General features: G+C 48.7%; 1 protein-coding gene across 2 annotated transcripts in view; it reads left to right on the top strand.

Moving 5' to 3' along the window:
• Nucleotides 1-18876, top strand: part of LOC306785943 (B-cell lymphoma/leukemia 11A-like) — a 59751-nt gene that overhangs the window by 3752 nt on the left and 37123 nt on the right. Inside the window, exon 2 of one of the 2 annotated variants that reach the window (XM_079280528.1) lies at nt 44-493. In XM_079280528.1, the coding sequence (XP_079136654.1) occupies nt 44-493 (450 nt within the window). Of the gene's footprint in view, nt 1-40; nt 494-18876 lie in introns of both variants that reach the window. The other variant, XM_079280527.1, reaches the window with a different exon arrangement.

The following is an 18876-nucleotide window of genomic DNA, read 5'->3' as shown; positions in this document are numbered from 1 at the left end:
CTTTTTGCCCCCCCCCCCCCCCCCCCCTCTGCCCCGCCAGCAGCCGAACCCCTCTCCGCAGCCGGCGTCTCGTCGGAGGAGCTGTCGGAGCGCTGCTCGGAGCACTCGGAGGAGAGCGGCGGCCTCAACGGGCACCAGCCGGGCTCCGCTGTGGGCCGGTCGGCCCGGCTGGGTAACGACGCTCACACCTCCTCGGAGCAGGACCTCCTGACCTGCGGCCAGTGCCAAGCCACCTTCCCCCTGGCGGACATCCTGCTCTTCATCGAGCACAAGCGAAAGCGATGCCACGGGCCGCCCTGCCTGCCCGTGGGCCAGGGGCTGGACAAGCCCCCCTCACCCTCCCCCGGCCTGGCCCTCACCCCGTCACCTGCATTTGCCGCCCTGCGCAGCCGGAGGCCCGTGGAAGTCGGCGTCCAGGCCACGCTGGCAGACGACGATGACGACCGCTTCTTGTTGCCCCGGGGGATTTGTCCAAAACAGGAGCCCCTCTCAGGTAACCAGACCTGCTCCCGGCAGTGGCTGTGTCTAGAGGATGTCATTGTGCGTGCACGCGTATCAGCTTTTGTGTGAATAAGGAGGTCGAGCTGAATATTCTGTCAGAATATTAAAAATAGATCATAAATGGTTCTTTCCCCCTAAACCTTTCTGAACCGTGACTCATGAGGGATAAACTCCTCCAGCTTAAATCAGCTTTCCTTCTACCTCCAATCGGCACCTTGCCATTTTGAATGTGTGTGTGTGTTGCCCTGGATGGGTGTGCGTTTGTGTGTGTGTGTTTTGCGATATCAAGTTTATTTCTTACATCGTCATCAGACCCCAATGTAGTTGTGTGTGTCGCTCTATGACAAGCCAGCGTAGTGTAGCCGACGCATCGCCCCGTGATCGCTGTAGCAGTCTGAGCATAAGGGGACACACACACTCACACACACACACTCACACACACTCACACACTCACACACACTCACACACACACACTCACACACACTCACACACTCACACACACTCACACACACACACTCACACACACTCACACACTCACACACACTCACACACACACACTCACACACACTCACACACACTCACACACACTCACACACTCTCACACACTCACACACACTCACACACACTCACACACACACACTCACACACACACACTCACACACACTCACACGCACTCACACTCACACGCACACTCACACACACACTCACACACACACACTCGCACACTCACACACACACACACACTCTCTCACACACACACTCTCACACACACACACACGGCAATCCTTGTTAAGGCATGAGATCTGATTGGCTGAGACTTGTTTGAGGGGGTGAGGTGACTCTGGTCGTCCCAGATGGGGAGGAACCCGGAGAGAATACGTCTCTGTGCTTTTGTTTTTTTACAGCTGGCACAGAAGCAAACACACTGCTTTCATTTAGTTTGACTTTCTCCCTCTGCCTGTGTGTGTGTGTGTGTGTGTGTGTGTGTGTGTGTGTGTGTGTGTGTGTGTGTGTGTGTGTGTGTGTGTGTGTGTGTGTGAGACAATGTAGTGGCTCAACCCAAGTCTGAACAAGTGTCCTTCCGCTGATCCACCAAATTCAATGCAGACAGTCTGTGAATGTGTGTTTTCCCAGTTTGCCCAGTTTGGCCACGGTCATCAAATCCCTCTGGCCAGCAGCAAAGAGACATGGGTCACCTTGAAGCTGGTACCACTGGTCAGTGTGTTAGTGGCCTTGTGAGACCATGGTGTGTGTGCGTGTGTGTGTGTGTGTGTGGATGCAGGATCAGTGGCTGAACTGGATGTCCATGTGTGACTTCCAGTCTGGGGAGTAACTGTAGCCTCCTTTCTGGGATTGTGCGCACAGAATGTGTGTCATTGCATAACACGTGCGTCAGTGTGTGTGTGTGTGTGTGTGTGTGCGTCTCTCTCATGTGGCCTTAGCAGATGTGTCCTGTCCTCAGTGTGGTTCCCCCCCTTCCACTGCCACATCTTACCGACTTAATGCGGCCCAGCTCTCCATCTCTTTCATTCTCTCCCTCTCTGACTTTACCTCGGTACCAAACTTCGTAGGTAGAATGCACGATTCTTCAGCTCCGGTTTCCATCTCTCCCCCGTCCCCCTTCCCCCACTACAAGAATCGAATGAGGAGGCGAGCACAGTAAGAAGGAGAAGCCCGTTTTTGGTTTTGCTCTTCGAGGGAAAGTCTTATATTTAAAGCGTCTTAACGCCACTAATCATTTGTTGCAGTGACGTTGTTTTTCTTCTTCCTTGTGCATTTTAATTAGCAGTCGTGTTCGGTGGCTGCTGCCTGTACTAAATTAGCCGTTACAGAGAAAGGGTGGAGTTGGAGGGGGTGAAGATAAAAAAGAGCAGCGGCAACAGGACATGGACTTTATCTGCTCGTTGAATGCAACTCAGAAACCTTCAATGTTGCCGTTTGTATTCCATTTAGAAATACAAGCGGCAACAATAAGCTGGTTCAGTCTGCGCTCGTATGATCTCACAGTGTTGACAGTTGTAGGCGGTGGAGATGAGACTCATTTTTTATTAAAGATGCATTTGACCTTTGACCTATGCCCGCTAGAGACTAACCTACCTACCGTACGCTAGCTGAGAGGAGCAGAGTGCACAGGCAATCTCCCCCCCCCCCCCAAACCCCCCAAACCCCCACCTCACGAACACACACGTTCACAGACACCCACCAGCTAAACTGGGTTATTAGAGCGATTTACATCATAATACAGGCGTCTGCTGTCTTTACCAGCGTTGTGTGTGGGAACGTCTTCGGAGGAACAGCTGTACACTCAGACAGCGGAGGACAGCAGCGTTATATATCTCGTCTGATGTTGACGTCAAACTGAGCAGCAGTTAGACCAGAATTATTATCTGGTTATTATTATCTATTATTATCTTTGCAATTTTAAACTGAAAAGAAAAAATGGAGCTTTTGAAATCTCTCATCTTCACAAGGAATCCAACATTAGGTTTACATCTATCCAGACGACCCCTCACATATCCAGATATTCACATCTTCACATATTCACACATTCACACCCATCGTGATCGTCTATAATTAAAGCCAGTATTATTTTTCCCTTTGACCCCAGCTTTCATCCGAATTGACCCCAAACTGTCACGGTGAAGTAAATATGTGAAAGGCAAAAAAAACAACAGAAAAATCTGCTGTTTTTTAGCCGCGATCGTAGCCGACCAAAAGAAAAGCGTCCCGACTGACAGGAGGAGGAGGTGAGGGAGGAGGAGGTGAGGGAGGAGGAGGTGAGGGAGGATGAGGTGAGGGAGGAACGCCGCGTGTCTCTTCCTTGTGAAAGCCGGCTCGTGTTCCACTGGGTCTCAGTCTCACAGGCCTCCAGTCAGCCACGAAGAATTTAAAATGAATTACATTTTCAGAATTGTTTAACCATATTAACATATGCCAGTTTAATGCTGGTGATCAATATTTAAAATCCCACACCAGTGTGTTGAGGTGTCAGCGTTCATATCGGGATGTTAATTAATAAAAACACGATCCAAACAACATCTTTTTCAATGTATTTGCTTTCCCGGGGAATTCCTGCTCCATGGGAAACATATTGTATTCTGACTTTACTGCAACATCCAGGGAATATATTGTTCCTGGTTACAGGAGATGAGATGGCTCTCTCTCTGCATGTGTTTTGTTGTTGCATGCATGCATCTGCCTCAGTAATGTGCTGGCTGCATGGTTGCTTGTTGTAAAGATGTGTGCGGTGTTCGTGCCACACAGCTCCTCTGGCTGCTGCGAGGCTCAAGAGGCAACGCAAAGCATCGGACATGGGCCAGAACGGAGCTGATATTTACATCAAACAGCTCCGACAGAGGAGAGCCGTCAGCATGTGTGTGTGTGTGTGTGTGAGTGTGTGGGCGTGTGTGTGCGAGTGTGTGTGTGTGTGTGTGAGCGTGTGTGTGCATGTGTGTGAGTGTGTGTGTGAGTGTGTGTGTGTGTGTGAGTGTGTGTGTGTGAGCAAGAGAGCTGTACAGGCAAAAGTACCGATCAGTGATACAAAAAGGAAGCATACCTTACCACACACACACACACACACACACACACACACACACACACACACACACACACACACCATTTATTCTATTAATCCCTGAGTGAGATGAAAAAGATTATATTCCTTGAGTTGCCCCTCGTTCAGAAACAGCATCAATAATGTCTAAAAAGGGAGGGTGTGTGTGTGCATTTAAATCTCTCTCTCTCTCTCTCTCTCTCTCTCTCTCTCTCTCTCTCTCTCTCTGTCTTCCTTTTTATTTATTCATTATAATCAAAAACTGAAATTCAGAATTAATTTCTTTGCAAATTATTTCTACAGTGAACACAATTTCTGGTGTCCAGTTTGCCAATTGATTTCTCATGAATGGGAATTTAATCCTCTGTCCTCGATGTAAAGATCAGCCCTAATACGTGTGTTAACGATGTGAAATTAATACGCAGCCAGTGCAAAGAATTATCCATCTGATGGACCGCTGATTGTATTTAGCAGTATGGGCTGAAATGCTGTATTAGCTTAGCAATCATTTCAGATATTATCAATACTTGTACATGTTGAAATTTATTTCAAAAAGATGTCTTGAGACTAATTCATCTGACATTCTGACATTCTGATATTTGTATATTTGTATATTTTTAACCCCCCGATACATCTGGTTTGTTCCGGCGGGCCACTGAAGAGTCCTGCTGGCTCACAGGCTGCTACCATGTTAGCATGTTGTACAGTCTGCATGTACAGTCTGCTAACATGTTAGCATGTTATACAGTCTGCATGTAGAGGCTGCTAACATGTTAGCATGTTATACAGTCTGCATGTACAGTCTGTAACATGTTAGCATGTTATACAGTCTGCATGTACAGTCTGTAACATGTTAGCATGTTATACAGTCTGCATGTACAGTCTGTAACATGTTAGCATGTTATACAGTCTGCATGTACAGTCTGTAACATGTTAGCATGTTATACAGTCTGCATGTACAGTCTGTAACATGTTAGCATGTTATACAGTCTGCATGTACAGTCTGTAACATGTTAGCATGTTATACAGTCTGCATGTACAGTCTGTAACATGTTAGCATGTTATACAGTCTGCATGTACAGTCTGTAACATGTTAGCATGTTATACAGTCTGCATGTACAGTCTGTAACATGTTAGCATGTTATACAGTCTGCATGTACAGTCTGTAACATGTTAGCATGTTATACAGTCTGCATGTACAGTCTGTAACATGTTAGCATGTTATACAGTCTGCATGTACAGTCTGTAACATGTTAGCATGTTATACAGTCTGCATGTACAGTCTGTAACATGTTAGCATGTTATACAGTCTGCATGTACAGTCTGTAACATGTTGGTCTTGTATGATCCCGTCATTGGGAATGAGCTCATCATCACCGGCTAACGCTGCCCACCTCAATACACGTTAGTGCATTTCTAACAGCCAATCGCTGTCTGGCTCCGTGTCACATCTCTCATGTCTGTTCTCTCGCTCCTCGTCTTTCTCATGTTTTTTCTTTTTCCCTTTTGGCTCATGTCTCTCTGAAACATTAGCAGTCGATGCAAATCCGGGACAGCCAATTGATAACAAATCAATGACAGTATGTTTGGTGTGTGTGTGTCTCGTAGCTGAGATTTCACACGCTGGCTGCCATCACTAATGTATTGTTGCTCTGCCTTTGTTTTTCTCGACATAAGATTTCATTTAGTGGACTCGACGCAGTGCGTTTGAACTCTGGAGTTGTCCTCCAAGCGCACTGAGACTGTGTCGGCATTTAGAATGCGCTCACTGCATGTAAACATGTGTTGCAGAAAAACATCAGCAGCGGGAGAATATGTAAGACAGCAAGGCGCTGGAAAGGCTGGGGGGGGGGGGGGAGCTAATAATCTGCCACCAAAGGCCAACAGGCTGGACTGTGTTTGGCATTCAGCCCTCAGAACTCCATACGGACCGGACAGAACTGTTGATTATCGTCTCGCTCTAAATATGTGGGCGTGTGTTCGCAGAGCGCGTCTGTAATCCAGACGGAACCCAAAAAAAACCTTGGAATTCAATGCTGACACATTTTTGGATGCACGAAAAAAAAGAAGTGCTTTGTGCTCTAAATAGAATATGAAGCACTGCGACATGAATGGAAGTTGCTTTTCTCTACACATGTGCCGAGAAAATTCCAGACGAGGGAGCCTGTTGATTTAATGTGATTGTAATGTTGACAACACACACACACACACACACACGCACACACACACACACACACACTTTGAGTCCTGAGTTTGAGTGAATCTCTAGAATGCTCGATAAGGCAGCTTCTGTTATCCTCTATATCGCTCGTATTAAAGGCAGACTTCCTGTTATGAATGTGTTGAGACACGTTGAGATAACTATTTTCACTGTAGACCTCAGGGGGGCAAAAATATCATCCCATTTTTTTCAGGCAGGATCACGATCCACGATCTTCCAAACTGGTCTCGCTCCCCTCAAAAAACAGAATCGCCAAAATACGTATCGGCTGTTTGGTTCCCCCGGTTTAACCCTGAACTTGCCGAAGTGCCTTTGAGCAAGACTCCAGATGTGACCTCTGACCTGTGGAGTGGGGAAGAGAGACAAGGGAGCTTCCCTGTAGTGATCAAGACACTGTCACAACAGGGGGTGGAAGATGGATTGTGCACAGGCAGCAGCAGAACAACAGTTGTTGTTGTTGCATTGATCATCATGTATTACACAGTCATAGAGCTTTACACCAGGAGCTGCTTAGCTGTCTGGTTGCTCAAGAAGCGATGTGTTCTACATGTGCAGCGGTGGGTTTGAGAATAAATAGAGGAAGAGCAGATTCATCAGCAGAAATCACTGCCACCGCGGCAGAGACGACAACAACATCAATGACGACATCGACCGGTAAAAGAAAAGAAACGAGAGAAAGATGTCACGCTGCCCCCACACTCTGACCGACAGCTGCAGCGGCGACCAGAAGACGGAGACAGTGCATGGAAAACACAAAGATCTCTCAGATGATGGTGGTCGAGGATCAGTTCTAAAAACAAAGCAATGACAGAGAACAATAAGAACAATAAGGCATTTCAGAAATAGAAAACGCAGCAGTGTTACATCCCAGTTTGCAGTGTTTTGGCGGCGCGTCGGTGACGTCAGCGGGCGCGTACAGTAGTCTGAGGACTTGTTTATTGATCTGCCTCTTGTGTTGATGCGAGTGATTCCACGTTCCACGCTACATCCACTCCTTCGTGGTGACAGGGGAAAGCTGCTGTTTTTGGCTCACATGCTGCTCATTGTGTGTGTGTGTGTGTGTGTGTGAGTGTGTGTGTGTGTTTATTCCTGTACACGCTCACAAAAAGAAACACACACACACACAACACTCTGCTCGGTTTGCTCAGGGGTGCACATGTAACTGAGCTCTCTTATTACGTTGAAGGCAGTTGATGGCCTGTTCATAAAACTGTATATACTACAAAGCTTATTTATATAGGCCACTGGATTACAGGCCGGCTCCACACACACAAACGCACACACACACACACACACACACACACACACACACACACACACACACACACACACACACACACACACACACACACACACACACACACACACACACACACATATAGATTCAGATCTGCTTCTCTTTGTACGTACCTGTTATTACTTATACAGCATGCCTACATGTATGTGTGGGACGAGTGGACATGGAAGCATGTGTGTGTGTGTTTGTGTGTAAGTGTGTGTGTACGTGTGTGTGAGCTGGCAGTGTGGATGCAGGTGTGTGCCAGGGCTGAGCAAGCAATATGTGTGTGGCCACTATGTGTGTGTGTGTGTGTGTGTGTGCGTGTTCAAGGGCCTGGCTCCTTGCTCTGGTTTTATGTTCCCCATTTGGCTGAGCTACTTCAACTGCAGAAGAGCAGAACCCACACACACACGCACACACACACACACACACACACAAACACACGCACACACACACACATACAAACACACACACACACACACATACAAACACACACACACACAAACACACGCACACGCACACAAACACACACAAACACCGCTACGCTGTAACTGTGTGTGTTGATAAAGTCCAATCCAGCCCCTACACCTCCCCACTGTGACAGAAACTCTGTTTGTAGTTGCACTCGTCAAATACCGACGCTTGGTCAGTGTCAGTGGTCTAGTTATCGCTCTGGCAAGGTGTCAGTTTCCACTCGTTACATGCACAGTGTCTTTTCAAAATAAACTTCCGTCTTCACAGCAAATTAGGTTTAAGGAAACAAAACCAGTTACCACTCACGTGACTAGAGACTCACGTAACTAACGACACTAATGATTCACGTGACTAGAGACTCACGTAACTAACGACACTAATGATTCACGTGACTAGAGACTCACGTAACTAACGACACTAATGATTCACGTGACTAGAGACTCACGTAACTAACGACACTAATGATTCACGTGACTAGAGACTCACGTCACTAACGACACTAATGATTCACGTGACTAGAGATTCACGTCACTAACGACACTAATGATTCATGTGACTAGAGATTCACGTAACTAACGACACTAATGATTCACGTGACTAGAGACTCACGTCACTAACGACACTAATGATTCATGTGACTAGAGATTCAAGTAACTAACGACACTAATGACTCACGTGACTAGAGACTCACGTAACTAGCAACACTAATGATTCACGTGACTAGAGACTCACGTCACTTACGACACTAATGATTCACGTGACTAGAGATTCACATAACTAACGACACTAATGATTCACGTGACTAGAGACTCACGTCACTAACGACACTAATGATTCACGTGACTAGAGATTCACGTAACTAACGACACTAATGACTCACGTGACTAGAGATTCACGTAACTAACGACACTAATGACTCACGTGACTACAGACTCACGTAACTAACGACACTAATGATTCACGTGACTAGAGACTCACGTAACTAACGACACTAATGACTCACATGACTAGAGACTCACGTAACTAACGACACTAATGATTCACGTGACTAGAGACTCACGTCACTAACGACACTAATGATTCACGTGACTAGAGATTCACGTAACTAACGACACTAATGACTCACGTGACTATAGACTCACAACACTAACAACACTAACGACTCACGTGACCAGAGACTCATGACACTAATGACAATAATGACTCACGTGACTAGCGAGACACATGACTAGAGACTCACAACACTAACGACTCACGTGACCAGAGACTCACGACACTAACGACAATAATGACTCACGTGGCCAGCGAGACACATGACTAGAGACTCACGACACGAACGACACTAATGACTCACGTGACCAGAGACTCACGACACTAACGACAATAATGACTCACGAGACACATGACTAGAGACTCACGACACACGTGGACAGCGACTGATGTGACTATACTTTTAGTTTTGCAAGGGACACAAACAGTGGTCTCCTGGATGAAAGTCCTGTGTTGCTCTTTATTCCACGCAGTTGCTCTGGCTGTCTACTAATGCCGCGGTGGCTTTATCTTGCAGTAAGGTGTGGGTAACAAACACAGCACCACACTTTGGGAGGAACTGTCTGACCATGTTTTTGTATCATCATCTATCGGAACCTAAGACTGTGGTGAAAAAACGCTTTACTGACATTTCTTTTTTTTGTATACATTCTTTGTTTTTGCAACAGTCTCGACATATATTTATGTATTTATAGATAGATAAACGCACACATGTACAAGGAACTCCTCCACTGCCACCACCACTGACTTTTCTGATTATTTGCAGAAGCTCATTTGAATTTTAAGCGCTACTTTAATCTTCAAAGCTCAAACTGCCTCATGAATATGCATGCAGTGGGCAGACTTTAGTTCATTACCTAGTTGTAAATTCTAATGACCATTAGGTCCTCACAGTAATTGCCAATTGTTTTGCATTTTTGATTGGCCTATTACCATGCGCATTCGTGGCGCACATCAGCTACGCTTGTCAGAGCCGGCATGTCAAGGGGTGTTGGCGTGTGTGTGCAAAAGCTGGGTGTGTTTTTTAGGCTAATATAAACAAAAGTTGCATTTTTTTTTGATTGAGAACAGAACCAGAGATTGGACATATTTAATTTACATGATGTCTCGTCTGTTCCCTCATCACACTGCTTGTCTCTCACAAACGCACACACACAAACACACACACACACACACACACACACACAAAGTCTCCCCAATGCAAACCATCTGGCTCTCCCCTGTATGTGTCGGTCTTGACTTGGTAAAATGATTTTCTCAATGCCCATCTCTCTCTCTCTCTCTCTCTCTCTCGCTCTCTCTCTCTCTCTCTCTCTCTCTCGCTCTCTCTCTGTCAGCCTATTCATGTTTGGTTTCAGACCCCCTCCTTTCTGTTTCTCCTTGAACAAACAGATGTCAGATACCTCTCTTTTCCCTTTCCGTGTCCCTCCCAGACTCCATCTGAGGCTCTTGGAGACAGTCATTTGTCTTCCTAAGTGAGTTTCTCTGAAAACATGGACGAAAACTCGTGGGGAATATAGAAAAAGAGAAGAAACGCAGCTCTTTCTTGTACGTGTCATGCGGTTGTCGTGCATACACACGAGGAAATAGGCACCTGTGTGTAAACCCTCACTTACACACAGCTAATGCTTCCTTTGTACTCAAAGAAGAGGCCTGTTTTTCTTTAGTGCGAGGAAGAGAAAAGAAGAAAAACTAAATCAATAAAATGTAATCATGCAGCCGGACAATTAAGAAAATGAGCCCAAAGATGGATAAGTAGCTACAACTAACAAGAACAACTGGTGCATGGGAGCTAATCTGTATGCATTCTTCTCTGGTCCCAACACACACACACACACACACACGCACGCACGCACGCACGCACGCACGCACGCACGCACGCACACACGCACGCACGCACGCACGCACTTCTCGTTTTCCTCCAGTTTGTGTTCAAGTGCTGTGAGGGAGATACGTGAACCTACATAGCGATGAAAAGGAATTCTTAATTGCCCAGAAATGAGCAACGTTACAAGCAGCGGCGTGATGGACACAGCCGAGAGGAAGGATTGTGTGTGTGTGTGTGTGTGTATGTGTGTTTCGAAGGGGTTGTCTCCGGAGAGACTCGTGAGGCCTGTTTCCTGAGGTCTCTTTTAGCCCCCCCCCTACACAGACACACACACACACACACACACCCTGTATACCTCTGGCTGCTGTTACTCATTTCAAAGTTGTAAATATTCAGCTGGGAAACTGTATCCAGAGCACAGCTAAATTATTAAGTGTATGAACTGTTTAGGCAGTAAGATGAACTGATGGGCCACAACTATGAGATCCTCCTCTTCTTCAGTTGTGTGTGTGTGTGTGTGTGTACGTGTACCCTCTCCGTCTGCTTGGTCTTTGGCTAAGGGCATGCATAATTGATCCATGTGCCCGCTATCATTTTCTTGATGTAATTGCCCTGGTAAGATATGATGAAATCTAATGGATAGTTTACCCCCCGGCTCAAAAAAGAACCACAACATTTGTTTTACAGGGATTTGCTTTTTGTCTAAATCTGTGTGTATGTGCATTTATTAGTATTTAGTAGTGTTACATAAATATTGAAGCGTGAAAGCCACCGTGGTTCCTTGAACTCTTGTGACATAAGCAGGAGGAAAGCCACGTCTTTGTGTGTGTGTGTGTGTGTGTGTGTGTTGTTAAGCAAAATACCAAAATCAATAAAACATCCACCTGTTCTGTAACAATCCCGCTTCATGTTGCCACTTCCTTCCTTTCTATCCCTGTTCCCTTTTCTTTCTCCTTCTTTGTCTCGGTTTCTTCTCTTATTTTTCTCCTTTAGTGCAGTTTTGCGTTGGTAGCCAGATGTGTTTCAACATGCTCTGGACTACAGTTAACACTGATCTCTCTCACACACACACACACACACATACGCATACACACACCTACACACACACACACACATACGCACACACACACAGACACACACACACACACGCACACACACACACGCACACACATACTTTCTATCTCTCTTAATTTATTTGAAGCTAACCGGTCTTTTGGCATTTGTTTGATTTCTGACTTTTTTTTCTAGGTTGTTGAAAAGTGTTCAAAGGTACTCTCTTAAGACCAATACTTGTGTATTTGTGTGTGTGTGTGTGTGTGTGTGTGTGTGCACGCAGTACACCTCTTGCAATGTCTGCCAAAACCCAGAGAGACAAAAGGACGCACACACTGTTTATCTTTGCGGTACAAGGCCCCCGATCTGCAACAAATAAAGAACCAGGGAGGAGAGAGGGCATGGGGGGGGGGGGGGGGGGGGAGAGTGATGTCAGGCTGGGTCCTGGCAGTGGCCGTCCATTAACAGATGAACTTGGCCAACGTCCAACTGTTTGATGAGGCTGGTGTCATAGGACTGCGGGGGGGGGGGGGGGGGGGGGGGCTACACACTTTCCTCGCTTTGGCTCTGCATATTAACCCACTGTTAGCGTTTTGATGCAAGCTCTCATTCCCATTATATTTACCTGCATACACCTCTGTCTTCCCCCAACACACACACACACACAGACTGAGTTTAACGGGACCAGTTCAGACCGGTTTGCTGGCATGGAAACAGTGCCACGGAAAGGTTAAAGAAGAAGAAGTAGAAAAATGAAGAAAAAAAAAGTAAAAAAAGTTCAAACACGCAGAAAAAGAAGAAGAATAAAATATTACAGCAGATTTCCAGTAAGGCCCTTGACCCGCCGAGCCCTCCACTTCAAGAGGCAGAAAGACGGATAGACAAGAAGCAGGAGGAAATAGAAGATACATGTGTGTGTAACCTTTGTGGAGCTGCTGCTTGTGTAACCCTGTGCGGGGAGCACATTTATATTTACAGCAGCAGCCGGGGGTCAGGAGGTGCAGAGCAGGAAGGAGGGAGGGTTACACACGTTCTGTAAATCCACACTGTCGAGCTGCTGCTGCTGCTGCTGCTGCTGCTGCTGCTGCTGCCGAGCAGGTTCAGTAGCTTTGGTGCCTTGCTTCAGGGCACTTTGCGTATCGGCTGTCTGTCTGCTTTTAGAATGGTGGGAAATGGTTTCGGTGATCTGAGTTTCAACTTGCTCCTGCTCGTGTGTTTCCAGTCTCCACTCCGGGCACTGGTAGACTTAGTGCCTTGCTCAAGGGTACTTTTGTAGCTTGTGGAAGTGTACTTCAATGGCTGTATTTAGGATTTGGACCTTTCTAGACTTTGGCATTGCCGTGAACATACCGTACTTTCGCTAGCTTAGGGCCCCACCTCGGCGATTTGGCCGGCTGGAGAGTTTTAGGGATGGTTGGTGGAGGGTAGCCTGAGCGAAGCGGTTTGGGGAAAGGCTAGTTTGAGGGTCCACGCGGCTCCTGCGTGCCGTTGTTGCTTTGCGTTCCGTGCTTGCTGCGTCTCGTTGCCTGCTGCGTGGCTGCGTCGTGCGTCGTTCTGTTGCTGCGTTCCGTTGTTGCTTGCTGTATTGCTGAGTCGTTACTTGCTGCGTTGTTACGTTGCTGCGTCCGTTGCACTGTGTTGCTGCATCCCGTTGCTTGCTGCGTCGTTGCGTTGCTGCTTTACGTTGCTGGGGTACGTTGCTGGGGTACGTTGCTGGGGTACGTTGCTGGGGTACGTTGCTGGGGTACGTCGTTGCAATGCGTGGCTGCTGCGTTCTGCCGTTGCTGTATTCCGTTCCGGCGTTGCTGCGTTCCGTTCCATTCCGGCGTTGCTGCGTTACGTTGCTGGGGTACGTTGCTGTGTTCCGTCGTTGCAATGCGTGGCTGCTGTGTTCTGCCGTTGCTGTATTCCGTTGCGGCGTTGCTGCGTTCCGTTCCATTCCGGCGTTGCTGTGTTACGTTGCTGCTTTACGTTGCTGGGGTACGTTGCTGTGTTCCGTCGTTGCAATGCGTGGCTGCTGCGTTCTGCCGTTGCTGTATTCCGTTCCGGCGTTGCTGCGTTCCGTTCCATTCCGGCGTTGCTGCGTTACGTGGCATGGCTGAGTCGTTCCGTGGCTGCGTCGTTGCACTCCGTGGCTGCGTTGCTGCGTTGTTGCGTTGCTGCGATTCGTTGCTGCGTTCTGTTCCTGTTGCTGCGTCCCGTTGCCTGCTGCGTTCGGTTGCTGCATTGTTGCGTGGCTGCGGTCAGTGGCTGCGATGCGTGGCTGCTGCGTTCTAGCGTTGCGTAGCATGGCTGAGTCGTTGAGTGGCTGCGTCATTGCACTCCGTGGCTGCGTTGCTGCGTTTCGTTGTTGCTTGGTATCTGCATGGTGGAGAAGCGGAATGGGGGAGGGGGACAGAGGAGACTTCTGAAGGTTTCCGGGCTGGTATGGTGGGGGGAGGGATCGCGGAAGCCAAGGAGAACTGCTGGGTGTACTGTGGGTCCTGGGGATGAGTTGTTGGTACTGGGGCCAAGGGAGGGGGGGGGGGGCTACCGTCCCTGGCCCGGCGGCGGGGCCGTATGGCGGCTGGTTTGGAGGAAAGGGGGGGGGGGGGGGCAGTGTGGTGCCGAGAGGCAGCGGATGGGCTAGTTGGAGAGTAGGAAGAGAAAAGGTGGGAACTGGCATCCCGGTGCCTGGAAACAGCGTGGTGGGAAAAGGGGGATAGGGGGGGAGGACAGAGGAGAGGGAGCCTGGCAACTCGGTGCCCGGACCCGTCGTGATGGGAAAGGCATGTGTGGTGGGGAACGTGGGATAGGGGGGGACGGCGGAGAGGGAGCCTGGCAACCCGGTGCCAGGGATGTGTATAGAGGGAAAGGCATGTGTGGTGGGAAAAGTGGGATAGGGGGGAGGGACACAGGAGAAGAAACCCGGCACCCTGGTGCCGGGGTGGGGAGCAGAGGAAGTGTGGTGAGAGGGGAAAGTGAAAGTACAGGCTGAAGGAACGAAGCTGGAAGGAGCAGTAGGATCCTGCGGAAGTAGTGAGGGAGGGAGAGTTGGCATTCCGGAGCGGCCATGAATCGGGGGGTTTGCATGGGATGGTGGAGGGGGACGCTGTGAACCTGGCAACCTGGAACGTCGAGGCCGGCGGGGCGGGTCTTGGTGGTGCGTGATTGCGTTGCTGACAGCGCGCCCGTGTGTTGCTGGAAAGTCTGTCGCTGCGTGGCGAGGTGTCATGGCGGCTGCCAGGAGTTGGAGCAGTGTCGCTTTTGTTTTTTGTCGCGGCGCTTGTGGGGGATCCCCCTCTCCTGCAGCTCCGTTAACAGGCGCGCTACGGCCCGGGCGGCGATCCTGGGCGGGTCGGTCCCGCTGGGAGATGCGGTCAGGGCGCGAGCGCCGTGCCGGTGGCTTCGAGCGCGGCGTGCTCTCTCTCTCTGTCTCTCTCTCTGTCTCTCTCTCTCTCTCTCTCTCTCTCTCTCTCTCTCTCTGTCTCTCTCTCTCTATCTATCTCTCGCTCTCTCTCTCTGTCTCTCTCTCGCTCTCTCTCTCTCTCTCTCTCTCTCTCTCTCTCTCTCTCTCTCTCTCTCTGTCTCTCTCTCTCTATCTATCTCTCTCTCTCTCTCTGTCTCTCTCTCTGAGTGGAAGGAGGTGTGCGGAGCTGCAGGAGCGGGGTTTTGAGAGCGATAATTAATGACTTTTCGACATTTTTCTTCACTGGGTAATATTGGGTATGATAGTGTAGTGGGGTGTATGATAGTGTAATGTTGGGTATGATAGTGTAGTGGGGTGTATGATAGTGTAATGTTGGGTATGATAGTGTAGTGGGGTGTATGATAGTGTAATGGTGGGTATGATAGTGTAGTGGGGTGTGCAGGGTTCACGGGGGGTTTTTTGCGTACTTTTATCTGTTTTTTGGGTCTTTTTGAGCGGATTGCAGCCGGGCAGCAGGTGCTGTCGGCGTGCTAAACGCTAGCATGCGCCTGACGGAGCTAACCAGGGAACACGGCGTGAAGGTCCCGCCGCTGTTCGGGTGTTCGGTGGAGGAGATCAGCCTGGCAGTGGGTGAGGTTGTCGGCCACAGCCACGTGAAGTCCGCAGCGCGGATGAACAGCGCTGTGGTCATCTTTCTGGACAGCATAGAAACTGCGGAAGTGGTGTTGATAAACGGGATCTCCATCGGTGAGCACTTCCTGCCCACGTATGCTCTCGCCTCACCGGAGGTGAAAGTCACTGTGTCCAACGTGCCGCCATTCATAAAGAGCGATGCCATCATCAAAGAGCTGTCCAAACATGGGAAGGTGGTGTCTCCGGTTAGGAGGGTGTCCTCTGGATTTCAGTCTCCGCTGTTGCAGCACGTGGTGTCTCACAGGAGACATGTCTTCATGATCCCCAGCAACAGGAGCAGAGTGGTCAACCTCAGCTTCAAGATCACTGTGGACGACTTTGACTCCGTCATCTTTGCAAAGACGAACGATTTTAAATGTTACAGCTGTGGGAGAGAAGGACATCTGAGCAGAGCTTGTCCTGGGGAACACGGCTCAAACAAAGACCAGAACCAGAGAGGTACTGAGGACAGAGGGGACAAGCAGGACGGACAAGAGGGAACAAGTGGAGCACAGGAGGCGAGGGTGGAGGAGACAGGTGTGACACAGGAGGTGAGGGTGGAGGAGACAGGTGTGACCCAGGAGGTGAGAGTGGAGGAGACGTGTAGGGCTCAGGAGGTGAGAGTGGAGGAGACGGCTGGGGTACAGGAGGTGAGAGAAGAGAGGACAAGTGGGGGACAAGAGGTGAGGAAGGACGGGGCAAGTGAGGTCCAGCAGGTGAGGGAGAGTACTGGAGGACAGGTGGAGGCAGGTGGGGAGGTGGCCATGGAAGCAGACGAGGAGCAGCTCAAGGCCCCTCAGCTGAAGAGGAAACAGCGAGGAGACAGAGGAAGCTCACAGGCGAAGAAAGTGGCAACTACAGAGAGTGGAGGAGCAGCCGAGTGTGAGTCCAGGCTGGAAGAGGACCCTGAGTCCGGTTGGGAGGACTCTGAGTCCAGTCAGGAGGAGAACTCTGCTGTAAACAGTGAGCCCTCTACACACGGTGCTGGCAGCTCTAGGGGCTCTGGAGGCTACAGCGTGGAGGAGATCAAGGAGTTTCTGAGGAGGAGTAAGAACGTGAGAGGAGCCAGAGTGGAGGACTACCTCTCTGACAAGGAGAAGCTCTCCAGCTCTGCCAGATCTCACATGAGGAGCAAGGACAGAGGAGGTCTCACGAAGCAGGAAGGATACAGACTCAAGAAAATAGTTCACAAAGTGAACAAAGAACTGGACAAAGAGGGCGCTAAGTGAGAGTCAGATCTCAGCCTGCAGACAATTAAAGACACGTTTATGTTTGTTGGACCTTATTTGTTTAACCGGTTTAAATGATAACGTATCGTGTTGTTCAGAAAAGAATTCGGTTTGTTTTGAGTAACAGTAAAACTCTGTAAATGGAACTTAACACAAACAAATATAGATATATTTAAACCTCAAAACCTCTCTCTCTCTCTCTCTCTCTCTCTCTCTCTCTCTCTCTCTCTCTCTCTCTCTCTCTCTCTCTCTCTCGCTCTCTCTCCTTAGCCCCTCCCCTGCAGGCTGTTTGTTGCAGGATGTGCTGTATTAAAAATAAGCGCCGCTCGGCTCGGAGTAACTATATTGGCTTCCTTCTTTTCTTCCTGCGCTTCTAATCTTCATGTAAACACAGAAATCAGCTCCCAGCTGACTCTGGCAGATGCAGGCCAGTGCTGTCCCGCTGATACATCCCTCTGAAGCCGGCATCATACCTTTGGAGGCACAGGGCATTCAGGGGAGGGTCATCGCTTCGGCGTATTAATACCTGAGAGAGAAATAGAAAAGACAGTTTGGTCTCTCGTTGGTTGGAATCAAGTTGGTTTGCATGAATGTGGTCAGATTTAGCAGCAGCAGGTCTGAAGAGAAGCGAATGCGACCGCAGGGTAACAGGAGACATGAGAGAGAGAGAGAACGGGAGGGTGGCAGTGCTGAAGTGCCATCAAACCCACAAGACTGTCAGAAACCCACAACATGAAGAACACAAGTGAGAGAGGGGAACACAACCCCCCCCAAAGAGACAGACAAAGACAAAGTGGAACAAAGAGAAAGAAGAGACAGATCTCTGCAGCACGCTGGAGAAGCACGTTGTCATGTGACCCGTGTCCGGCTCTGTGCACATAACAGCATCTGTCTTCCGAGACATGTTTAATGTATGTGTGTGTGTGTGTTTATCTGTGAATGATCTATGGTTTGTGTTTACCGTGCCATATTTCGGCCTGGCCTGCCGTCACTGGCGTATGAATGATAAATTGCGGATGTCCATCGGATTCACCCGAGCACCTGTGGTCCCTCGCTCCCCCCGGCCGTATGGCAGGAAAATAGAAATAATAAATAAATACGCAAAGTGAGAGACAAACAGAAAAGGCCTGTTAGGGATGTGACCTTTTCTTCCTCAGGACGTTTCCTCTTTATTACTCGTGTTTCTGTAAATGCTTTGTGGAATCACTCGTCCATCCGCTCGGATGGACTCACCTTGTTCTCCTTGTTCTCCTTGTTGACTCAGCAGAAGGGTCGTTTGGTGTTCTTCACATCATCGATTCGTTATCCGATCCTTTTTTAAACATTTGTTTATACATTTTTTGGTCTATGAAATATACTTTTTACAGATGATAAAAAGGCACACAGGCCAACTCTTGACTTCAAAGTGCTTGTTTTGTCCGACCAACAGTCCCGACATCGAAACCAGGAGGAAGCTGCAGTCTCCAGTTAGAGAAGTCAGAACCGGCAGATTCCAGAGTTTTATTGGACAAAATGACTTTGAACAATCAATTATTGCCACTTTAACACGGATCAACTGATCTAATAGTTCACTGATAGCTTCAGTTCCATGCTCGTTATTGGTGAGT

The sequence above is a fragment of the Melanostigma gelatinosum genome (genome assembly GCF_949748355.1).
Source record: "Melanostigma gelatinosum genome assembly, chromosome: 12".
Classification (NCBI taxonomy): domain Eukaryota; kingdom Metazoa; phylum Chordata; class Actinopteri; order Perciformes; family Zoarcidae; genus Melanostigma; species Melanostigma gelatinosum.
The sequence above is the reverse complement of the archived record's forward strand: the minus strand, read 5'-3'. Positions and strand labels throughout refer to the sequence as shown.